Raw genomic sequence first — 24,881 nt, 5'->3', positions numbered from 1 at the left:
ATAAATAAATAAATAAAACTCCAGAGCGGCCCTGAGGAGCGGGCACATGGCTGGAAGTGAGGATAAGCCAGATGTTCTCCTGAACATAGGGCCCACCCCTGGCCCCAGAGTAAAGGTGGCACCAGACAGCAAGGCTATGGCAAGAAGAGGGGAATCTTTATTTAGTTATAAAAGGTACAGGACAGCAGATAAGCGGCCCCCGCCCTGGGCTCAGTGGGTTTTCCCAGGCCAGGCCCAGCTTCCTTTAGTTCCTCTGAAGAACTCAGGGCTGTGCAGAGCGAGCTCGGCCCCTCAGTGCCCGGAGGGGGCATCCTGCCTACTCCGGGGGCGCGGGCGTGGGAACGGCGTCAAGCCCTTCGTGCTTACAACAGTCACCCAACTTGTTCAGCCGCGTCGGCAGCCACCACCACCCCAGCCGGCTCCTGAAGAAACCTGCTCGGCTTGACTGTGGCTGGGCCTGCTCTGGGGGAGGGGCAGGAAGGCCAGATTCCTCGAGGCCCAACACCTCGCCACGCTGGGGAAGGGGCGGTGAGGCAGAGGAGGGCGGGAGTCTCGGCGTCGTGTGGCACTACTGTGCTGCCCCTGCCTTATGGCTTTCCACACTCCACTGGCATGGAGGGGGCGCAGGGGCAGAGGCCAGCCCGTCCCCCTGGGCGGGGGCCCTCAAGGGCACACATGTGGGGCAGGCGGGGGCAGACCCTGTAGGCACAGATGGTGGCAGACGGGCCACAGGTTAGGCAGGTGGAGGTGCCGGGTGCCTGTCTCCTCCCAGGCCGCTCCTGGAGAGGCAGAGAGCAGCGGTCCTCAGGAGGTCCTTAAGCCCTCGCACACACTGGACATCCCCGGCAGGACAGCAGAGAAGGAGAAGAGAGAGGGTTAGCGGGGCTGCGAGGGGAGAGGCGGTCTGCAGGGCCCCACGGCGGTGGGGACAGAGGCTGCCACAGCACCGGCCACTCCCCCAGAGAAGAACCAAGGCTCGGGCAGCAGGCAACAAAGCGGGAGAGAAGACGGGCAGGTGAAAGCTGGACAGGGACGGAAAGCCAGGGCGCACGTGTTAGTGACCGAGGGGCCCTACACCAGGACACCACCGGGACAGGCCCACACCCCTCGCAGCCTTCCAGCGGGAGAGCTGCTCTGTGCAAAGCTACCTCCTCAGCCCAGAGCGGGCAAGGCTCTGGGCCGTGCTCCCCGCGCTGGGGTCTTCTGCCCAGCGTGGAGACCTGGGGCCCTACCACCATCAGCACACACGCTGCACCACACACCAGACAGATGGATGGGCTCGGTGAGGGTGGCGAGGCATGCGATGAGATGAGATGGTGTGTAGGGGAGCGGGCAGTGCTGGCTGCCAGGGGAGATCCGGTCTTACCAGCTAACCCTCTGCAAAGAGGCCTGTTAGCGCCCCTCAGGCTGTGCAGGAGATGGCAAAATCCTGACAGGTGTCCTCCTGGGGGAGATACCAGAGAGGCGGGCCAGTGTTATGAGTTGTCTGGCCAGGCCCTGTTGCCCAGGCAGGGCGGTGGCCGGGGAGGCTGTGGCTCTCCAACAGGAATCTAAGGTCTCACATGCGCTCTGGGCTGGGCGGTCACTGGGGTGAGAGCGGAGAGGCAGCGGGGGAGGACGTGGCGTCTCTGGCCTCAGCGGGGGGCAGGGGATGGTGGAGGCTGGCCTCTGGTCACGCCTCCGGGTCACAGCCCCCTGCTCTGCCTGCCTGAAGCACACGGCTCCAGCCTGCTGCCTCCTCTGTCTCCCCACATCTGAAAGAACCCAGGGCTGCCAGCTGGGCCTCAGCAAAGGAAAAGCAAACAAAAACCAAACCAAAGCAAATCAACTCTTAAGAACCAAAGTTTTATTACAAGCAGGAACAAAGGATACTGACTTAAAGAAGAGGCATGTGGGAGCCCCTCCCCTCTAGCTGGCTCCCTCCCTGTGCCCAGGGCCCTGAGGCTGGGTGAAGCTACTTTTCCCAGAGGGGACCCTCTGTGGCTGCCACTTCGCAGCTGTTTGTGACCCAGAAGGACAAGACCCAGCGACTTCCTATGTCCCTCTCCAAGGCCTCAGCCACCTGGAGGGCTATGGGAGAGGCCAGAGGGACAATTCTCTGCCTATTGACGGGAAACTGCAGCTCCCACCACAGGGACACCCTGCTTTCTGGTGCAGACCTGGGCCACCTCCAGGTGCCTCTAGGCCCACCCTGCTCCTCCGCTCCTCTTCTCCTAGTGGAGGCTCCCAGGTGGCACTGGGTCCAAGACTCAGCGCTCTGAGGAGGGCGTGTGGCTTAGAGGACAGCAGCCACGCCGCACAGCCATCACCCCCTGCCCCTGTGGCCTTGGCCTGTCTGGGCAGATGCCAACTGGAAGCCTAACTTGGGGCGCGGGTAGGGGGCAGCCAAGTCCCCAGTCACTGGTTGTCTGAAGTCCTTGGAGAAAGGAAAGGTAAGAGGATGGGGGCTGAGCCCCTGGAGAGCCCAGGGGTCTCTTACGACCAGTATATTTGTTCCCTGTCCCCATTGGCTCAGGCTGCTCAGGACAACCTGGAGATGGGCGAGGGGCAGCCCAGGGAATATGGGAGCCACATTCGTATAAGGGCACACGTGAACACACACACACACACACACTCACTCACTCACGCTCCCTCTCTCACAGTCAGAAGGTCTTCTATAATAAGTTATGACAACCAACCAGCCCCCTGACAAGCCTTCGCCTGGCACTGGAGATAGCAACGTAAGCTGACTTTTTTCTCCCTTTTAAAAAATGCTATGTAGAAAAAAGGTCTATAAAATTGTGCAAAATACCCGGCATTAGTAAACCCGCTTCAAGTATCGCCAGCAGGAATATAATCTGCTCAGCCCCAGCCCTGGCTTGGGTGGGGCTGGGACCCCTTAGTGAGTCCCCACAGATGGGAGAGCCCCTACAGGGGCTGAAGCTCTGGCTGCCTGGCTGGGCTGCCTCCCAGCCTCCCCCAACCCTGCCCTATCCTACCGACCAGCTCCAAACAGAGAAAAACAAAAACAAAAAACCCATCAGAGGAAACAATTATAACCCCCAAGAGAGTGCAGGGGCCCCCAACCACAGCAGCGCCCGGGGCCTTCCTGTCCACGGCCGCCCAGAGCTGACTGCCTGCAGTCCTGCAGCACCCTGAGAGCCTGGCGCAGCGTGGCCCAGACAGTGCCCCCCACTGGGAGGCCTCACGCTCAGCTCACACCCTCACTCACACAGGGCTCGCCCTGGTACGAGCAGACACTTGGCGTGGTCCCCTTGGTGGCCTCTCCTGTCATTCCTGCCACGGAGCAGCTCAGGGGACCTCGAGCCCTGGGCTTAGGGAGCAGAGGGCACAGCCACGGCAGTGTGAGGAAAGCCACGCAGAGTGGGAAATAAATACGAAAAGACTTGAGTCTTTGGCAGCTCTGCTCCCCTCGGCTGGGATGGGGAGGGTCCCGGCAGGTGTGGAGGGCGCGGGTGAGTGCAGAGGGGTGGACAGGCCAGCAGGTGGCAATACTGAGCCCCTCTCAGGGGTGGCCTCCTACCATGCGGGCATCAGGCTTGGCTCCACAGGCTGGCTCGTCGCTTCTGATGGGTGAGGGCAACACGGTGTCAGGCTGCACAAATCCCCTCCGGTCAATCAGGCTTCCAAAACACAAAGGGGCGGGGCACCGTGAGCAAGGCCAGGACTCCAGGCCCCAGGCTGGAAGGCAGAGTCGGCCTCCCAGCCACGGAGACCCAGTCCTAGAAAGGCTAAGGGGAGGGGAGCTGCTCTCCACTTGGGAGCTCAAGACCCTTCCCTTTTGGAAGGCCTCTCTGCCCTCTGGGCAGCTGGCTTTTGGCCATGGAATTTACTGTCAGTTCAGACTGGCCCACCTGCCTGCCAGGGAGCCAGGCTGCAGGTGGGGGGGATAATGAGGTTCCCACTGCCCCTCCCCTCAGGGTGGGTGACAGGAATACTGGGCTGGGGGAAGGGAAGGAAGGGGTGGGAAGGACATGGGTGTGGGCAAGTTTGGCCCCAGCAGTGTGCCCAGCAACCAATTCCTGTTCTGGGGCTCTGGCGCCCCCTGGTGTCAGGAGACTCCCCCAGCCCCTAGGGCTCCTTTCTGCCCAGAGGGGGAAGACCCCACCCAGTGCAGGAATGGCTATCCCTGGGGAGTGGGATTACTTGTAACGCTGAATACTCTTCTCTTTATAGGGATCCCCCAACCTCTGAGAGGTGTGGACTCACTGGCCACCCTCACTGGCCAGGCCCAGCACCAGGCCCCGCTGCTCACCTGGGAGGTAGGGGGCCGCAGAGCACAGCACAGCAGTTGGTGATAATACTTTTATGGCTGTAGGGGTTGACAGAGGCCTCACCGCCCCTCTTGCTGGACCACGAGCCTTTGATCTGCAAGCAGGAAGGAGGCCTGGGTCAGGTGCCCCCTTTGAAAGCTTCACTTTTCCAGGAGGGAGGGAGAAGCCAAGAGCCTCTAAAGCGGTTCTGGTTAGACTACCAGAGGGACAGGTCTCTAACACAGGCCTGAGGATGTGCCGGGGTGGGCAGCAGCAGTTGGGAGGCTTCAACCAGGGCAGAAGACAGAGCCAAAGAGAAGTCTCTGGAGGACACCTTTTTGGGCGAGTCCACACAGGGCTCGGCTGACCGGGCTGAGAACCCTGGCCGCGCCCACTCAGGAGTAGCACCACCCTGAGAAGACCACTTCCGCCAGGGTCGGTCCTCATCTCAAAGAGCAGAGACCCTCGTGCTCAGCTTTAGGTGCAGCCCTGCCCACCTCCTGCTAGGTGACATCGGCCACGGAAGGCGCTGGAGTTTAGAGGATGCCAGCCAGAACGTTCTATACTGACTTGACTACAACAGCCCTTTTCGCTTAAGCGCCGGTAAGATCCAGCTGACTCAGCACCCAGGAAGCCACTTGGGGAGACGCTGGCTGACGTCACTGCTGCTCCTGTCACTCAGCACATCACGCCCGTCTCCTCCGCAGAGGCTGACAGCCGGAGCGCACCTGCCGGTGGCGGAGGGTCTGAGCTGCACCAGATGCTCACACAGATGCTCTCATGCGCTTCTTCAGTGTTTGGAGGGTGGGGAGGGGAGGCCAGGTGTGGCCCACGGCTGGGCACACACTGGTGGCAGACTGCCAGGCAGGGCCCGTGCAGCCCTCATGAAGGACCCCCGAGCCCGTCACGGCTCTGCTGCCTGCGGGTGGGGTGTGGCGGAGCACGGCAGGACCGGGATTCTGGGCACCAACCCTGGCTCTGCCCCCTCCCAGCTGTCGCCCCTGCTCCTCTTGCCTCAGGCTCGGCAAAAGGACCCAGAGAGCTAACGGAACTGAGAGCGCTGTAAGCCGGGGTGTTGGCCACTCGTGGGGTTCTGAAGGAAGCCACCTGGGCGCCTCGGGAGCCTGCGTCAGGTGGCCCAGGCCAGGCCGAGTGCCGGGAGACGCCTGGCTGAGCCACGCCACCACACCTGCTTCTCCAGCAGCCCCAGGACCCCTCAGCCCCGCCTCCTCCTGGGCAGCCTGCCCAGGCCCGGGGGCCGCTCCAGCCGCACTCACGTCTTCGTTGGTCGTCAGGTTGGAGGCGACGAGGTACGTGTGAAACCCTGAGAGGCCCAGGATGGACCAGATGGAGAAGAAGCAGATCACCAACTCCAGCACAGTGGGCACAGTCAAGGGCTGTCATGGAGGGGCGGAGCGCCCCGGGGGCTGGCCACGAGCGGCCATTCCCCAGAGAGGGATAACTTCTGGGGCTTCAGAAAGGATCACCTCCTGGGTCCTCGCTCCACCCCCACCCCCAGAGCAAGACCAGACCAGGGAGACGGAAGGCACAGGGCACTAAGGGTCCCACACGGCCTCGGGCACGGCGCAGTCTGGGGAGCTTGGCACCGCAAGGGATGCGCTCTCCTCCAGGCCCCTGAAGACGGGAGGACGCCTCCTGAGAGTGCCTGGCCAGCCCAGGCCCTGTAGGATCAGCCTAGCTCGGGCGGGGGCTGCGGTAGCTGGACACTAGGTGATAAATATGGCTCCCTCCTGTTCATGGGGTGAGGTGCGGGAGCCTGCCCACCCTGTGAGGGGCGTTCCCTGGGCGTCTAGAAACCAACAAAGGATATCTCGCCGGTGTCGCCTTCAGAGTGGAGAGGAAGTTGCTTCTCTGAGAGCCTGGGGAGGAAGACACAGGGAGGGCCACGGCTCAGAGGGGCACAGGGAGGGACACGGCTCAGAGCCTGCAGGCCAGCCCCTCACTCCCTGCTGCCCTCACCCCCAACTCACGCATCGTCAGGTGGGTGACCACGCAGGCGAAGATGAAGGCCGTCAGGAAGGAGAGGGAGAGAATGAACGCGTAGAAGAAGCGGTAGTTCCGTCTCCCCACGCAGTTGCCCACCCAGGGGCAGTGGTGGTCAAACCGTTCTGGAGGGGATGAGGGAGGCGGTCAGTGTGCGCCAGGCCCGTGACCAGCACGGGTGTTTGGAGGCCCCACCCACAGCCAGGCCTCTCCTACCCCTCGCTCTGTCCACTCCAGCTGCCAGCCAGTCCCTCGGACACACTTCCGGTCTCGCCTCACATATGCCTCCTGGCCTCTACTCCTGTGTCCCAGCTGCACAGCCACTTCCGTAAGTCTCCTCGGACAGGCTAGGTGGGGGTCCCTTGTTACCTGCCCCTCACTTCTCTTCTGCTGTGATGCACATTGTGTGTGTTGACATGAGTATCTACAGCAACCGCAGTGGCCGATACCCTGGCTTGACTGTGCGCTCCAGGGAGGAGGGCTCCCGACCCACTGCATCCCCGGGCTAGCAGTACCTGGCCCACAGAAAGAACTAGCTGCCCGACCTACCACCCAGCCAACAGCCAATGAACCCCGACCCTAGCCCCAGGACTAGAGGCCCAGAGAGGGGCTGGGCCGCTACGGAGCTCACGGACAGCTGGCATCGAGGGCTGAGCTCACACCAGTACCATGTCCCCGGGGGTGGGGTCACACCCAGGCTGGTGAGGAAAGTAGCTGTGAGAATGTGGGTCACAAGCCCGTTGCAGGCCTTGTGCCAAGGCTAGCGCCTTGCATGGGGTGGGTGGAATAGTCTCGGGGATGAATGACACCCATTGAGTCACCCACTTCACTGCCTGCCTCATGGGTGTTCCCACTGCTCTCTGGCTCGGGGCCTGCTGAGCTGGCGCGGTGAGCTCACTGTGCACCATCACCGTGGCTCAGCTCACCTGGGCCCTTTCAAACAGCCCTTCCCCCAGGACACTCTCCCTGGGGACCCCCAGGGGGCCTCTGGAAAGCAGGGAAGGGGACAGTGCAGCAGTGTGGGTCAGGAGCCCGGCTTCCCGCTCCCGGGCACCCTCTCCAGCCCAGCAGTCCCAGTCTTGTCCCTCCCATGCCCTGGGAACCCATGGAAGTCACAGAGGCGGCCTTCAGCCACTGGAGGACAAATCTTTATGGCCCAAACACACCCGGAATGTTACCGCTCCAGACTCTGGGTCCTGGGAACCTGGACCTACTTAGGACCAGGCTAAAACCTGGAGAAGGGTTCACGGCCTGGCTGTGTCCACCGCGCTTGTCAGAGCTTGAGGGAGGAACCTGCCAACCCTGGGCTGAAGCCACAAGCCACTGGCAGCCCTCAAAGCTACCCAGGCAGGGCAAGACTGGGAGACCCTGCCCACGCCAGCCAGGACTCGGTCTCTCGGGGATCCCTACACCCCTGCAGCCTCCCACTCACCCACGCAGTTGTCACAGACGCTGCAGTGGGAGGTCCGGGGTGGCCGGAACATCTTGCAGGTGAAGCAGTACTTCAGCTTCACCATCTGCCCGTTGATCATCACCTCCCGTGTCCGAGGGGGTGGCCGGTACGTGGAGCTGCCGGTGTTGTCTGAGGGTGGAGGACAGAAAGATGGACGATGCCCAAGGCAGCCAGGCCAGGGGCCCTAGCAGGGGTGGTGGGGAGCTGCGGCTGCCTGGCAGGCCCCCAGGAACAAATGAACACCGGGGTAAACTGGCAGAGGCAGGAGCAGACTCTAAGAGGTGCTAGCACTGACAGAGACCTCCTGCATGCCAGGTTCCGTGTCCCACCTGCTCACACACCTGCGGGCCTAATACAACCCCCATCAGGGCCCTCACAGAGGGAGACCCCAGGAGGACCTGGGAGGTTTATCTACATCTAAGTAGGCCCCAATCTAGGTTCCAGTTTACAGGAGGTTCAGGAGATGGAAGCAACCACATCTGGAACGTGGGACATCTACGAGACCCCGGCCTGATCTCTAACAGAAGCCAACGTCACTGACGAAAACACAGGGGAGACCTTGGAGTAAACAAATCCAATACATGATCCTGGAGTGGGTCTTGTCTTACTTTTTTTACTTATTTACCTAATCTGAAAGGCAGAGAAAGAGAGAGAGAGAGTCTTTCACCCATTGGCTCGCTCCCTAAATGCCTGCAACAGCTGGGGCTCAAAAGTGGCGGCTCAAACAGCCCTAACACCTGTCCCCCAATCTTGTCACTGGGGAAATCTGAATGTAGAGTAAGAATTAGTGAACGATGCGGCGTAGACGGTAAAGCTGCCACCTGCAGTGCCAGCATCCCATATGGGTGCCGGTTTGAGTCCCAGCTGCTCTGCTTCTGATCCAGCTCTCTGCTATGGCCTGTGGAAGCAGTAGAGGATGGCTCAAGTCCTTGGGCCCCTGCACCCATGGGAGACTTGGAAGAAGCTCCAGGTTCCTGGCTTCAGATAGGCCCAATTCCGGCCCTTGCAGCCATTTGGAGAGTGAACCAGCAGATGGAAGATCAATCTCTCCATCTCTCTCCATCCCTCCCTTCCTCCCTCCCTCCCTCCCTTTCTACATTCTTCCTTCTCTGCCTCTGCTTCTGTAACCCTGCCTTTCTAATAAATAAATAAATAAATCTTTAAAAAAATTAGTGAACTATTAGTTTTCCTGAATACAATCATGGAATTGCGGTTATGTAGGAGACTGTCCTTAGGTTTTGAAGATACATGTTGAAATATTTATGGGTAACACCGATGCTTTCTACAATTTACTATGATATGGTTTAAAAAAATAAAAATTAGGGAGTGGACATTTGGCTAGTGATTAAGACATCCCCATCACAGTGCCTGGCTCCGACTCCCAACTCCAGCTTCCTGCCAATGCAGACCCTCGGAGGCAGTGATAATGGCTCAAATACTCAGATTCCTGCCAATCATGGGGGAGGCATGGATTGCATTCCTGGCTCCAGAACCCAGAAGAAGCTCCTGGCTCTTAACTTTGGCCTGGCTCAGCCCTGGCCATTGCAGCCATCTGGGGGAGTGAACCAGTGAATGGAAAATCTCTGTCTCTCTCAGAGATCTTTCCTCTGTTGGTTCACTCCCCAGGTGCCCACAACAGGTGGGGCTGGACCAGGCTGAAACCAGGAGCCAGGAACTCCATCTGGGTTTCCCATGTGGGTGGCAGGGCCCCAAGCACTTGGGCCATTTCCTGTTGCCTTCCCAGGTGCATTAGCAGGAAGCTGGATAGGAAGCAGCTGAACTGGCGCCCCAATATGAGATGCCGGTTTCCCAGGTTGTAGCTGTACCACAATGCCAGCTCCCAAAATTTGTAATTTAAAAAGCTAAAAAATATACAAACATATGATACAAATAAGACACTCTTAATAACTACCAAATCTAGATGATGGATGCATAGGAATTTGTTGTATTATAATTTTTTTAAAGATTTATTTACTTATTTGACAGGCAGTTACGAAGAAACAGGGACAGAAGAGGTATTCCACCAACTTGTTCAATTCCCAAATGGTGGCAACAACAGGTGCTGGGCCAGGCTGAAGCCAGGAGCCTGGAGCTCCACCCGGGTTGCCCCTGTGGGTGCAGGGACCCAAGCACTTGGGCCATTTCCTGTTGCCTTCCCAGGTGCATTAGCAGGGAGCTGGAATGGAAGTGGAGCAGCTGAGACTCAAACCAGCACCCATATGCGATGCGGATGTCCCAAGCAGTGGCTTAACCCACTGTGCTACAACACTGTCTCCCTGTTGTACTACAATTCTTCCCACTCTCCTATGTGTTTGAAAAATGTTAAAACATTTAAAAGAAAAAGAAATGCAGTGCTATAACAAGATTGGAAGACAGAAATATTATCAAAGGATTTATTCTCCCCAAAATGAATTCAACACAAGCCCAGTCAAAAAGCCCAGCAGTTTTGTGGAAACTGATAAACTTGTTCTCGGATTCCCGGGAAATGCAAAGGACCCAGACTGAGGACTGCTGCGGAACAAAGCTCGGGGGCTCCGACTCCCACGGATGTGATGCAAAAGCAGCTACAGTACCCAAGACAGCCTGGTTTGGTGCAGGATGCTGCCCCGTGGAGCGGAGGACCAGACGCACACCCAGCATGTGTTTGCTCATGTGACTCTGACAGGCGACACTGCAGAGTGGCGAAGGAAGATGGCCTTTTCCCCCCAAATGGCACTGGGTCCCCTGGAAATACAGAGTGGGGAAAGTATACCCCAGCCCCTCACCAAACACAACATTCGATTCTGCACGGATTGTGGCCCTAAACACATTACTTTTTAAAATGATTAATTTAGGCCGGCGCCGCGGCTCACTAGGCTAATCCTCCACCTTGCGGCGCCGGCACACCGGGTTCTAGTCCCGGTCGGGGCACCGATCTTGTCCCGTTGCCCCTCTTCCAGGCCAGCTCTCTGCTGTGGCTAGGGAGTGCAGTGGAGGATGGCCCAAATGCTTGGGCCCTGCACCCCATGGGAGACCAGGAGAAGCACCTGGCTCCTGCCATCGGAACAGCGCGGTGCACCGGCCGCAGCGCGCCAGCCACAGCGGCCATTGGAGGGTGAACCAACGGCAAAAAGGAAGACCTTTCTCTCTGTCTCTCTCTCACTGTCCACTCTGCCTGTTAAAAATAAAAAAAATAAAATAAATGATTAATTTATTTATTTGACAGTGATACAGTAAATAATTTATTTACAGACAGGAAGAGGAGCAACCAGGACTAGAACCCAGTGCCCATATGGGACGCCAGCGCTGCAGGTGGAGGATTAACCTAGTGCGTCAAGGCGCTGGCCCCTAAACACATTACATTTTTAAAAATTTAATTAATTTTATGGGGCTGGGGCTGTGGTGTAGTGGGCTAAAGCCTCCATCTGTGGCGCCAGCATCCCATATGGGCGCAGGTTTGAGTCCTGGCTGCTCCTTCTCCAATCCAGCTCTTTGCAATGGCCTGGGAAAGCAGTGGAAGATGGCCCAAGTGCTTGGGCCCCTGCACACACATGGAAGATCTTGAAGAAGCTCTTGGCTCCTGGCTTCAGACTGGCCCAGTTCCAGCCACTGAGGCCATTTGGGGAGTGAACCAGTGGATAGAAGACCTGTCTCTCTCTCTCAAAAGAAGTAAAATATTTTTTAAAAATTATTTTTAAAATTTATTTGAAAGGCATACAGACAAAATGCATCTTCCATGTGCTGGGTCACTCACCAAATGCTTGCAAAGGCTAGAACTGGGCAAGACTGAAGCCAGCGGCTGGCACTGTGGCGCAGCGGGTTAACACCCTGGCCTGAAGCACCAGCATCCCATAAAGGTGCCGGTTCTAGTCTCGGCTACTCCACTTCCGATCCAGCTCTCTGCTATGGCCTGGGATAGCAGTAGAGGATGGTCCAAGTCCTTGGGCCCCTGCACCCACATGGGAGACCCGGAAGAGGCTCCTGGCTTCAGATCGGCACAGCTCTGGCCGTTGTGGCCAATTGGGGAGTTAACCAGCGGATGGAAGACCTCTTTCTCTCTGCCTCCCCTCTGTGTAACTCTTTCAAATAAATAAATAAATAAAAATCTTAAAAAAAAAAAAAAAAAGACTGAAGCCAGGAGCCAGGAATTCAATGCAGATCTCCCAAGTGTCGGTACAAGAGTTAATGAATGGATACATGTGAAGTGGAAATAGCAAAGCAAATGTTTAACCAAGTGCGAGCTGCACTTATCAGTCATGGAATTATAGAAACAAGTGAAGGGGCATGGGGGGACATGTCACTGAGCGCCTACTGTATACCGAGCACATAGCAGACATGACCTTCCTTCCGCATTACAGCTCAGACTTGTCCAGTGAGGCGAGGCGACTTGCCCAGGGCCACACAGCTAGGACTATGGAATCAGGACGTGTACCCGAGTTCCCATAGCTTGGGCAAGAGCTCTTCAGTAAATGTGAAGCATCAGAATGGTCCCTTCCTGGTCCGTTATTTCTTCTTTTTTTAAAGGTTTGTTTTATTTATTTAAAAGGCAGACTAGTTTGAGAGAGAGAGAGAGAGAGAGAGAGAGAGAGAGAGACGGAGACACAGCGAGGGCTCCCCTATCTGCTGGTTCACTGCCCAAATGGCTCCAACAGTCAGGTCCGGGGCAGCCTAAGTCTGGAGCCTGGAATTCCACCTGGGTCTCCCAGGAGGGTGGCGGGGGGACCCGAGTGCTTGGGCATCATCTGCTGTCTTGCCCAGGTTGCACATTAGCAGGGAACTGGATGAAAGCAGAGGCAGGGCTCGATCCAGGTACTCCTATGTGGCACGTGGGCTTCTCACGTGGCAGCTTGACTTGCTGAGCCCCAGTGCAGGCCCCAGCCTGTGTTGTCATGTACTGACCTCTCTAACTGACTGGACGCCCCTTGACAGCAGGGCCAGTGTAATGGAGAGGCAGTCCTGGGACCACCATCGATGAGGCAGCAAGCACGGAGGAGAGAGACCTGCCCTGGGCTCAGCCTGGGGTTCAAATCCTACCCTTCCACGTTTGGGCTGGGGCTGTGGTGCAGTTACTTAGCTTCTGAGAGCCTGCTGCAAACAGCTGCCTTGCAGGGCTGTGAGGATCCGGAAGTAATACCCATAAAGGAACCAGCACTCGGTTCCCAACTCGGAGCCCCTCTCAGGAGGGGCGGGGCGGCCTCTGCAGCCTGAGAACACCCCTGGGAATCCGCTGGAATCCAATCCACTTGCTGCTCAAGGAAGTCCCTTCACTTCAGTCTCTCTATCTGCGAGACGGACAGAAGCCAGCCTCAACCTCACAGGGCTGGGGTGAGGACTGAATGAGAGGCTGTGAGGACGGCCATGGGCACAGAGCCGGAGTCATGGGAGCTCTGGCCTTGGTCCTGACCAGCAGGCCAGTGTGCAAACTCCCAGCTCTCTGCAAAGCTATTGACACTGCTCCAAACCAAGGCACTAACCCTGCCCCACTGGCCCCCAGCCCACTGCTGCCTCCGGGGCTGGGACACAGGCTCTGGAGCCAGTGAGACCCGCGGCTACCAGTCTCTAGCCAGCCACTCACTAGCTGAGTCACTGAACTTCTCTGAGCCATCATTGGCTCAAAATAAAGCAGAGAAAAACTAAACCCACTTCAGGCAAGGATTCAGCAAGCACGGTTTAGCAAAGTGTCTCACACCCGGCGGGAGCTGAATTGGCACTAGCTGCCGTTATTCCTGGGCCCGTATGAAACACTGCATTCCAAATCCTTAGACTGCAACCCGCGGCGAGCGCCCGCCAGCCACCGACCCTCTTCAGCACCAGGGAAGTGACTGGAAGCTCCCTGGATCCCTACAGTTCTTCCCCAGAGAGGAAGGGACCTCCGCAAGGCAGGGAGGGACTGCCAAGAAGCGTGTTCTGGCCTTGGCTGCCAGGCTTCTGCCCGAGGGCTCTGCCCACCCAGCTGCCGAGAGCCAGGGAGGCGGGAGGAGGGGTCACACTGGAGAGGGGGCCATCCAGGTGCTGAAGGGAAACCAGCAGGGAAGGGGCTGGCGATGCCGTGCGGGGGCCAGTGCTGGCCAATCACCGCGCCGGACTCAGCCTCCGAATTCCCCCCACCTGCTCCTCCCAGTACCTGGAGCGAGTCCACCGGCCACCCCTCGCCAGAAGGCTCAAACCTCTTAAGTTTCCTACAGAAAACTCATCCTTAAAGCGTTCTGACAGCCCCTGGGCAAGGGGCCCCACACTCCCACGCCACAGCTGGGAAGCCAAGCTCTCTCTAGTAGTACCAGGTGGGGCTGAAGTGAGAAGCCTTGTTTTCCACAGCATTCATTTGTCCCTTCTTTCAAGCCCTGGGGCCTGCTATATGCAAGATTCTGTTCCAAGGCCTGGACGGGTCCAGCCCTAGACATTGCAAGTGTGTGAGGAATGATTAGTGGATGTAAGCTCTCACTCCTCTCTGTCTCTGCCTTTGAAATAAAATGTAAAAAAAAAAAAAAAAAAAAAAAAAGCTATTTGCCTTGATGATCCTGTGCCTTCCTGGCACACAGATGTTCAAGATGTTTGCTGACAAATGAAAGGGGCAGGAGTGACAGAGAGATGTATGCCTGCCCTGCAGACCTCAGATCCACTCCAGGGCGCCTTCTGCGAGGCCAGGCTGCTCCCAGAGGAGAAAGGCCTGCCTGTTTGCCCAGCCCTTCCGGACAAGAAGCCACAGCTCTGACGGTGCGGCAGCAAGGGCAGGCGCTCACCCTCATGAGTGGCTGTGGGAAGGAGACAGATTTCCCCACGCCTTGCTGGCCAAGGGGCAGACTGTGGACCTCCGCATCCCCGGACAGCCCTCGAGGAGCTGCTGGGGCGGCCACTGACGCTTCTGTGGAAGTCCCCGGGGGCTGGCCCGGCCTACTGAGAAGGCCTAAGTGAAGGAAGGCTGCTGAGAGCCGGCTGCCCTTCCGCTGTGGCCACCTGTGGAGGAAACAGCTGTGCAACTGCGGTCTCCCAGACCCCAGGGCCAGGTCAAGGTCAGCCACAGTGCCCAGGCTGGTTTGCTGGCCATTTCTGTTCATTTCAGAGGTCTTTGGAGTCCCACCCTACACCCGGCTGAGAGCGAGGCCTGGGGATACAGGAGAAGCTCAGCCTGAGGGCAGAGTCCGAGAGGCAGATAATTGCAGGGCCTTGTGGGAGCACAGTGCGTCAAGGCCACCACGCGCTCATTCTGAAACCAGGCGTGGCATGTGACTTGGAGGAAGCAGCTCAACTGCTCTGGGTCTCTGTTTCTTCACCTCTAAAATGGGTAATAATAGCAACCCTGCAAGGTTTTAGGTAAGTTACAGATGACATAATATCAAGGTCTAACCATCAGTTAACAACGACATCTACACGCAATGCCTCCAGCATACAGAGAAGCCTATGTGGGTGAGGGGCAGGAGGGGCATTCAAGACAGCAAGGAAGTAAGAAGGGGCACTTAAGCTGGACCAGAAAGAATGGGACCGCAGGCTCACCAGAGGGGGGCACAGCAGTGGAGGGAACGTGGGCACGGCAGGCAGGGGTGCGGGAAGGCGGGCAGCCTGCAGCTCCTGAGCCTGTTTCCTGACCTTACAGTAAGCAACACTGAATCACCCGACGAGGAAGTCATTGCCTTTCCAGTCTGTGACTCCATCAAGGGGAAACTCTCATTACCTGTGAGCCTCAGGACACTTCACAAGTCACCAAGAAACCAGCAACGCTGTCACGTTTGCCTGATTACCTTGTATGAAAGCAAGGGAGGCTGCCTTTCCCCTTAACACGGGTGATACAAATTTTCCTCTTAAAACACACAGGGCGGGCTTCTGGTCTAACAGTTAAGACACCCACCTCTCATATCCTAGCAGGGGTCCAACACCCGGCTCCAGCTCCTCCTCCTGCTCATTCAGACCCTGGAAAGCAGTGGCAATGGCTCAAGTGACTGAGTGCCAGTCACTGGGTCCCTGCCACCCAGGTGGGAGAGCTGCACTGCATTCCCAGTTCCTGACTTCAGCTCGGCTCAGTCCCAGCTGTTGTGGGCATCTGGAGAGTGAACCAGAGGACAGGAGCTCTCTGTAAGTCTGCCTCTCGAGTAAAAATTAAAATTATATGTGTGTGTATACACACACACACAGAGTTGCACATGACCTAAGGAACAGGATATGTTCTGAGAAATGGGTCATTTGGGGGCTGGCACTGTGGTGTAGTGGGTAAAGCTGCCACCTGCAGCACCGGCATCCCATATGGGCGCTGGTTCAAGTCACGGCTGCTCCACTTCTGATCCAGCTCTCTGCTATGGCCTAGGAAAGCAGAAGAAGATGGCCCAAGTCTTTGGGCCCCTGCCCCTTCATGGGAGACCCAGAAGAAGCTCCTGGTCCTGGCTTTGGATTGGCTCAGCTCCAGCCATTGCGGCCATTTGGGGAGTGAACCAGCAGATAGAAGACCTCTCTCTCTCTCTCTCTCTCTCTCTCTGCCTCTCTGTAACTCTGACTTTCAAATAAATAAATCTTTAAAAAAAAAAAAAAAGAAGAAGAAGAAGAAGTGGGTCATTTGGCAATTTCCTCATTGTGCAACATCATGGAGGGTGCTTACACACACGATGGCCATGACGACACCAAGCAATATACTCATCTGGGCCCTGTTATATACGCAGCTTGTTATTGGCTTAAACATCATTGTGCAGTGCATGACATCTTTTAAAGCATTTATTTATTTCAATCCATTGGAAAGCAGAGAGAGAAAGTGAGAGACAACTTGCATCCATTGGCTCATTACCCAGATGTCATCATCAAGGGCTGGGCCAGGCTGAAGCCAGGAGCCCAGAACTCCACCTGGATCCCCGACGTGGGTGGCAGCGGCTTAAGTACTTGGGCCATGATCTGTTGCCTCGGAAGCAGACAGGACTCAAACTGGCCCTCTGAGAGGGGCTGCAGACGCGCCACGTGGAGTTGTGATCCCCTGAGCCACAACACCCGCCCACAGTACACAACCATTCTTAAAAGCCAGCTACTTGGACGAAAATACTAAAGAAATGAAGATACAAACCAGACGGGATGTGGAAAGGGCAAAAATCACATAGGTTGAACTCAGGTGACCAATATTTAGAGACAATGATGATGGCACTGGGGACTCTCCCAAATTCTGAGTCCAGGAGGGTGGGGACAAATTTGGGTGTTGGGAGACAACTAAAAGGGAAGGGAGAGACCAGGTGTGTGGGGCCTGGTCAGCAGAGCCAGTCCAGGAGGAAAATGAGGCAGGTGTGCCTTGGGAAGGTGGCTTTGGGACAAGGAGCTGGGGAGACAGACAGCAGGCAGTGTGAGCCGTGTGCGGCAGAGGGGAAGCTGCCTTTGCCTCTGCCCTACGAACGGCAGCAGGGTCTGGGCGGGCAGCTGTCACTCAGATTCAGACACCCTGCGTCTCCCACCAGCCTGGGGGCTCCTTGGGAACAATATTCCCGTCCCCTACCCCTTTCCCACTGCCAGGAGCCTGCAGGATGATCTAGCTATGTGACCCACCAGCTGACAAGTCCAGCTCTCAGAGTATGGTGACCGACCGCCCAGGTGGCCTGCATGGAGTGGTTCCCCACGGCAGGAGACTGTCGGCGCTAACCTGGGGCAGTCCTGTGCATGCCGTGACGAGCGGTCACCCTACCTCACACTGTCCTTGCAGGGCAGGAACCTGGACCAGCAGCAGCTCACGCCTACACGGGCAGAGCCATCCGCCCGGGAGCCAGCCGCCACCTTTCTCAGACGGCTCAGTGACCCTTGTCCTTTCTGAAAAAACACGCTTTACCTTGGTCAGAAGCCTCCTGGCCACACCCGGAATTTTGGCTTCTACTCAAGTTCAAGAATTCAAAGGCGGGGCCAGTATTGTGGCACGGCAGCTTAAGCCACTACCTGCAATGCTGGCATTCCATGTGGGCACTGGCTTGAGACCTGGCTGCTCCTCCTTTGATCCAGCTCCTTGCTAATGCACCTGGGAAAGCAACAGAAGCCGGCCCAAGTGCTTGGGCCCCTGCCACCCACATGGGAGACCCAGATGGAGTTCCAGGTTCCTGGCTTCCACCTGGCCCAGGCCTGGCTATTGCAACCATAGACAGAACATCTCTCTCTGACTCTGCGCCTCTCTGTAACTCTGCCTTTCAAATAAATAAATAGTAAAAAAAAAAAAAAAAAGCATGAGAGAATCCAAAGTCCAAAGGTCCCAAAGATGCCTCCTTAAGGCTTGGGAACGGTTCTCGAAGGAAAATCTTCTACCCACAGGCTTGCCTCATACGCCAGCCGACATGGCCTGCTCAGCTCAGAGGCTCCATTCCTGCCCCTCCTCTTCCCAGTCCTGTTCTCCTCCCTCAGTCCCACCTGCCCAGAGGGCTCTCTCCACACATCCGTCCTGTGCCGAATTCCACCCGAGCTGCAAGGCCTGGCTCAGGCACCACCTCTCCGGTGGCCTCCCCACGTCCTCCAGGAGGGAGACGCTCCTCGTCTCGCTCCTGCTGGCCGGGCGGGTCTTCCATCCCGGCTGACCCAGACTGCAGACCTCCGGAGGGCAGGCTCTACATCGGATCTATTTTTCACCTCCTCCTCTTTCTCTCAGAATTAACATGCAATCGAGCGAGCAAACACGGGTGCTCCTGACTGGGAGCAGTTCCTACTGTCTTTCCATCCTTCCCCTCGGGACAGCAGGCAGGGCCTTCACGCAGACCCTGCGGTTCTTCACTCACCCACCCACGAGGCGCATCACTGAGCCACAAAAGGGCAACAGGTGGACAGGCACTCACGTCCCACGCCCTCACAGCCCAGCAGAAAGGACAATCGCACAATGGGGACAGGGAAGGAAGGAGAGGACGCTCCAGGAGTGCCTGGTCGGGGGCGGTTCCCAGAGCACAGGACACCGGAGACAAGGATGAAGGGGGTGTGTCCCTGCTCCCATCTCAGAAGACAAAGCTTGGGGCCAGCATGTGGTGCAGTGGGTTAAGCAGAGCCTGCAACGCCAGCATCCCATATGAGCAGCGCTTTGAGTTCTGGCTGCTCTGCTTCAGAGCCAGCTCCCTGGGAAGGCGGCAGAAGATGGCCTAGGTACTTGGGCTCCTGCCACCCACACAGGAGGTCTGGATGGAGCTCCTCGCTTTGGAATGGCCCAGTCCCAGCTGCTGCAGCCATTTGGGGAATGGACCAATGGGCAGAATATCTCTTTCTCTCTCTGTCCTTCTCTGTATGTCTTTCAAATAAATGAATCTTTAACAAAAGGAAGGGAGGGAGGGAGGGAGGGAGGATGGATATACATAAAGGAAAGGAAAGAAAAGGGGGAGGGAGGGAGGGAAAGAAAGAGAAAGAAAGAAATAAAAAAGAAAAGAAAAGAAAAAGAAGACGACAAGGCTGAGGGGTCTGGGAGAAGGCACACACTCCATCTCTGCTGCCCTGGCCGAGCAGTCTGCTGCCCGGGTTAACAGGGCCACCTTCGCCAGGATGCTGTGAAGATTTGTGGGCTAACGGATGCAAAGCGCTCAGCACATGCCAACCACTCCCAAACACGGGGATTACAGCTGTGGGTATTACCCGAGAGCCCACAGGAGGCCAGACCTGCCCGGCTGAGCAGGACAGTAATCCTGCCTTGTGATTAGCCCCGACCTTCAGGGGTGGGGGACAGGCTGCCATCGAGCCTCCCCAGCCGCCGGCACACAGGCCCAGGGCCGCGGAAGGAGCTGAACCCGGGAGGCCGAGGGCAGAGGGGAAGGAAGCTGGATGGTGCTGAGAGGAAGGCAGCGAGGATGGGCGTGGCTGAGGCGGCCTGGGCAGGAGAACGAGACAAAGAACAAAGCTCGGGGAAGGTCCTGGAGCTGCTCCAGGGACCCAGGGAAAGGCTGTGTGGAGGAGGGTGCGCCAGCAGATCTCCTGAGGGCCAGCTGCGTGCAGCCACGCTGTTAGGGGAAGGAGCCAGCCACGGGGCGGAAACCCCGGCGTGTGCAAACACCGGGCGTCACTCCTCAGCAGGAAGGGGCTGGGGTGGAGCAAGCCGAGACCAAGGCCGGCCCTAGAGCCCAGCCACCAGGGGAGCCACGGGGCACCTGCCTGCGAGGAATCAGGGCCCAGCTCAGCTGCAGGGAGCCCAGCCGCTTTCTGGCTCACTGGAACGTCCTGCTATTCCTCGGGGCTCCTGCCTTTCCTCTTTCCAGGTCCTCAGATTCCCACACCATTCAGGTCTCCCAGAGGCCTCCTCTGCCACCTCGCGAGAACCCGCTGGCAGCCCCACGCCCACCGTAGAGGTCCCCAGGTCCCTGTAGCCTCCACCCCCACTTCTTCAGGCCCGGGCTCAGCAGATCCTGCTTGGCAAGATGTCTGCTGAGCGCCCTGTTTAAAGCCACAACATCCTCCCCCAGTCCCCCCTTCTCTGACACCCTCTCTGTTTAATTATTTGTTTGGAGGCTGTCGCTGTGGTGTAGCAGGTAAAGCCGCCGCCTGCAGTGCCGGCATCCCATCCGGGCGCCAGTTCAAGTACCAGCTGCTCCACTTCCGCTCCAGCTCTCTGTTGTGGCCTAGGGAAGCAGAAGATGGCCCAAGTGCTTGGGCCTCTGCGCCCATGTGGGAGACCCAGATGAAGCTCCTGGCTTCAGATCGGGATAGCTCTGGCTATTGCAGCCAACTGGGGAGTGAACCAGTTGGATTGAAGATTCTCTCTCTCTCTCTCTCTCTCTCTCTCTCTCTGGCTCTCCTTCTCTCTGTGTAACTCTGATTTTCAAATAAATAAATAAATCTTAAAAAAATAAAAACGATGTGTTTGTTTGCCTTCTTCTTCCTCACAGGGAGATGTCGCCTCCAGGAGGCGTGGATGACTGTCAGTTCTGTTTACTACAGAATCCAGAGAAGTGCCTGGTACACAGTAGGGGCTCAATAAATGTTTGATGAAAGAAATGAATAAGCATAAGTTTCAGAGCTGAGGCGCTGACCAGGCTGCCTGGAATCTCATCCCAACTCTTCCACTTACTGTGTGATCCTGGGCCATTTAACCTCTCTGTGTCTCAACTTAATTAAACGGTACAAGGAGAATCACAACTAACCTACCTCATAGGATTATTAGGGGATTAAGAAAGATCCTGCGAATAAAGAGCTTAAAACAGTGCCGGGCCCCCGGAAGGTCCTCTGTTCCCCGCTGGCCACTACCACAGCCTTCGCTCGCTGGCATTTCTGCCTTACGCGCTCGCTCACTTGTTCACCCTCTGTCTCCTGCTAGCCAGAGGCAGCCCGTCTGCCTTGCTCGCTCCACGCAGTCAGGAGAGAGCACCAGGCCTCCTCCTGAGCCAGGGAACCTGCAGCTTGGGCTGGGGGCTGGGGCCTCACCGATCTGCTTCTCCAGGGCAGCCGCTTCACAGACGGTGGCCCGGGGCAGGATGCCGGGGTCGGTGAAACTCGTCTGCAGCAGGCAGCTCATGACGAAGAAGAAGAGGATGGCGGCGATGATGGGGATGGCGAGAGTCAGCTCACAGGCCAGGAAGGGACAGCTGGAACGAGACAGACGGGGGAGAGAGATCAGCAGATACCGGAGGGCTGCCTGGAGCACTGGGCCACAGCACCAGCAGGTGCTGCTGCCTCTCCCTGAGGCAGGTACAGCCCTTGGGGAATGCGGCCACTCCCCCTACAAGTGCCCATAGCCCAGATAACCACCAGATCCTGCGCTTTCCCCTGGAGCGCAAGGCAGGTGTAACCAACAGGCCCTAGCACTGACCCCTGTGCTGAGCTGCATCCTCACGGTCCTTCTAAACCCAGAGCCTCAGATGCCCACTATGGCACGAGCGACCGTCATTCCAGAGCAAACCGTTCATCCAGTGGGTCAGTGACGCACTCCACACATTCACTGAGGTCGTCACCTTCACCAAGCAGCAGGAGCAAGGGCAGTGACCAAGAAGGGCACCCTGCCCCCACGCGGCTTGCCAGACAGGGAGACGGGGAACCGCCACACAGGGGCCGCACGCCTGCAGGAGACGCCACCTAAGCCAGAGGCCGCAGAAGGGGCAGAGGGCCTGAAGACAGCTCGGACCAGCTGCTGCCCCTGTCACCCACGGGATGGTGTCCTCAAGGCGGCCGTCAGGCCCCTGGCCCTCGTGGCCGGGAGAACACCTCCTCTACCGCCAGACAGGCTGCCTGCCACAGGGCCCTACATCCCTGTCCAAGCCCCCTCCTCCGTCGTAGGGCAGGAACCTTCTCCATGCCATGGATGCCAGGTGGGGCGGGGGCGCTGCTTCACGACAGAGTGAACCCATCAGGGCTCTCTGCTGTCTACCCCGAAGCCAGAGCCAGCTTTTGAGAGTGTCATTTCTCTGCTTAAAACCGTCCAACAGCTTCCTGCCACATTTTAAGCAACACCCACACCGCTGGCCACAGCGTTCTGCACCCCACTGAAGGCTTCTCCAGCCTCATCCACGGACCTCTCCCCGGCCCCTCTATGCCCACCAGAGGCCTCGCCTTGCAGGAGCCTGGCTCCTTCTGCCCTCAGGCCTTTGCACCTGCTGGTCCTTTTCTCTGCAATGTCTTTCCCCCTCAGGACTTCCCCAACAACGGCAAAGCAGGCCTCCCAGCACTCCAGCTCCCGGACAGCGTCTCTCGGCGCTTGGATTGTCCATCTGTGTCGACTGCCTCTCCCCTGCCAGAACGTAAGCCCCTGAGACAGGGACCGCCCTCTCTCGCGCACCCTTCTTGCACACACAAGCAGTCATTATTGATCCAATGGCTTTCGCCTGGTGTCAGACAGAAAAACTGCTCCCATCTACTGAGGGCTTACTGTGTGCTAGACACTGCCCTAACCAGCCAGGTACTGACAGTGTCTGAAGTACGGATGGTTGCGGTGGGCCAGGTCCCACTTTCTCACCCAAGTCCTCACCTTACAGGTGAGAAAACGGAAGCTCAAGACTGCCTAAGGAATCCACCCCAGGCCACGCAGCTCGGGGCACTAACAACCACCACCCTTCACTGCCTTCCCTCCCGAAGCCAGGGTGGACCTGAGCGGGGGAGGGGCTGCCCAGCCACGGGAGCCCCTACAGAGGCAGGAGGCAAACCCGTGGACACGCACACACCCTTTTTGAGGCCTCCATCGAGGTCCTTCCCCTGGAGGGTAGAGATCCCCAGGGCCACACTCTGCCCATAGACCTCAGCCCTCCCTGGGCCCTGCGTGTGTCACCAACGATGTGGGCTGAGGGGACTGCCCGGTGGGGGAGCAGGGGTCAGAGGAAGCCCATTATCAGGGGCCCTGCTCTTACCCCGACAGTCCAGGAGAATGGGGCTCTGACTGGGAATTAAGGGGGCACTGGCTGCTGTGAGGGTGGGAAGGGGGCACAAGCTTGGAGCCCCCGGGTAGGCCTGGCAACACCGCACCCAACCACTCACAGCAGGAGTGCCCCTGCACAAAGGGGAGGGGTGAGTGTCTCCTCACCCTCCCCCCTCACCAACAGCGCCGGCACCACACCAGCTCCCTACGGAGGTCTCACCCCAGCCTAGGTGAGCTCTCGGCCCAAACCAAACCTCCTTGCCCAACCTACCGCCCCAGGAGAGGAAGAGCACAGACAAGAGGCGAGATGATGCACCAGCTGTCCCCAAACCCAGAGGTCCTGCCTCCTCTCTCGCCGGGCCAGACCAGGCACCGGACAAAAGTCAGTTTCTGAACTGACCCTGTCCCTCGCCACAGGGTGGGCCCCAGGGACCCACCACACCAAGTGCTGCTTCTTCTTGCGTGCGGCCGCCGCGGCCACGACGGCCTGGAAACGGCACTTCCCAGAGCACTGGGCCGCAGAGCTGGATCTGAAACTCGGCCCCGAGGCCACGCTCATGGGTGTGGGCGGCCGTGCTTCTGCTTAGAGACCATCCCTGAACCTGCATCCTCCCTGAGTCAGAAAGAAAGGGCGAGCCCGAGGGTGAAAAGGAGAAGCTAACGGGCAGGAAGCCTTCACCTTGCCTCAAGGGGAGCGGGGAGGCTGCAGAGGCCCCGGCTGGCCGCTGGACAGCGGACCTGGGGCCGCCGCGCCCACAGCCTCTCCAAAGCCACAGGCGGCAGGACTGCCAGGGAGGCACAGCCCACGTGTGTGACCTCGGGGTAACCCCAGGGGCGAGCACTATTACAGACCCCATTTTACAGAGGGAAAAAATGGGGCTCCGAGGGGCGAAGCCACTGCTCCGGCCCATGCTGAGTGTGTGAAGCTGAGATTCCATCAGAGTCCTGAGCCACACGGTGTAAAGTAGGAAGCGTCCGCACCGCAGGGGCATCTGGGAGGTGGGGGCGCGCGGGGGCTCAAGCTGAGACCACCGGTGGGGGCGCGGTAGGAAAATTTCCCACAGCAATATGCGACCTAAGCCCCCACTCCTCCGCCCACAACGTGGAGGCACGCCGGGGGCCAGTCGGGGGAGCAAACGGGCCCTGACACCCCAAAGCGCTCCGGAGTCTTCCTTGGAAAATAACGGGGCGCTGCAGCTGTTCCTGCCATGGCAAAGAAGGGGTGCGGCCGAGAGCCGCTGGGGGAGCCCTGGAGAAAAACCGCGGAGGCGCCTTGGGGTCCCAGGCGGCCTGCGAGCGGAGCCCGGGGAAGGTGAGGAGAGGGCCGGCGGGCGACACGGGCCGGAGCGCACCGGGGCCGCGAGGCGGGCCGGAAGGGCGCCCTCGGGGAGCGAGAGCGGACCCGGGCAGGCGGACCGGAGGGCCCCCCCCCAGGAGGCCGCGCCGAGACAACCCCGGGGGCTCGGCCGAGCAGGGCTTCGAGGCAGGGCCGGGCCGGTGGCGGACGCAGCCCCCAGCCGCCCCGGGATCCGCACGCAGGGGCCGGAGGCGGCTGCGAGAGGGGGCGGGGACGGCGGGCGCCGGGCGAGGGCCGGGGAGGTGGGGTGCGGGCGGCGGCGGCGCGAACTCACTCGAAGACGAAGAAGAGGACGGTGGTGGTGAGGATGAGCAGCAGCGTGAGCGCGAAGACGCCGCCGTGGCCGGCCAGCATGAGGCGGCCGCCGCAGTAGAAGCGGTTGCGGCCCGGGAACACCTCCCACTTGCGCCGCGGGCGGCGGCCGAGGCTGCCGCTGCCGCTGCCGCTCCAGCGCGGCGCGGCGGGGGCGACGGGCGCGGGCCCGGGGCCCGCGGCGAGGGGCGCGGCGGGGCCGGGGCGGCGCGCCCCGGGGGAGGCGGGCGGCGGGGCGGCCCCGGGGCTGATCTGCTGGTACTCGCAGTCCTTCAT

General features: G+C 58.7%; 1 protein-coding gene across 1 annotated transcript; it reads right to left on the bottom strand.

Annotated features, from left to right (window-relative positions):
* Positions 1-1,810: 1,810 nt before the first annotated feature.
* ZDHHC18 (zinc finger DHHC-type palmitoyltransferase 18) lies at positions 1,811-24,881 on the bottom strand. Its single transcript, XM_062190711.1, has 8 exons — positions 24,568-24,881; positions 21,016-21,176; positions 7,690-7,839; positions 6,245-6,382; positions 6,085-6,133; positions 5,531-5,633; positions 4,256-4,368; positions 1,811-3,623 (listed from the first exon to the last, which is right to left on the bottom strand). The coding sequence occupies exons 1-8, from the start codon at positions 24,879-24,881 to the stop codon at positions 3,506-3,508; spliced, it is 1,146 nt and encodes a 381-aa protein (XP_062046695.1). The 3' UTR covers positions 1,811-3,505.

The sequence above is a fragment of the Lepus europaeus genome, chromosome 5 (genome assembly GCF_033115175.1).
Source record: "Lepus europaeus isolate LE1 chromosome 5, mLepTim1.pri, whole genome shotgun sequence".
Classification (NCBI taxonomy): Eukaryota; Metazoa; Chordata; class Mammalia; order Lagomorpha; family Leporidae; genus Lepus; species Lepus europaeus.
The sequence above is the reverse complement of the archived record's forward strand: the minus strand, read 5'-3'. Positions and strand labels throughout refer to the sequence as shown.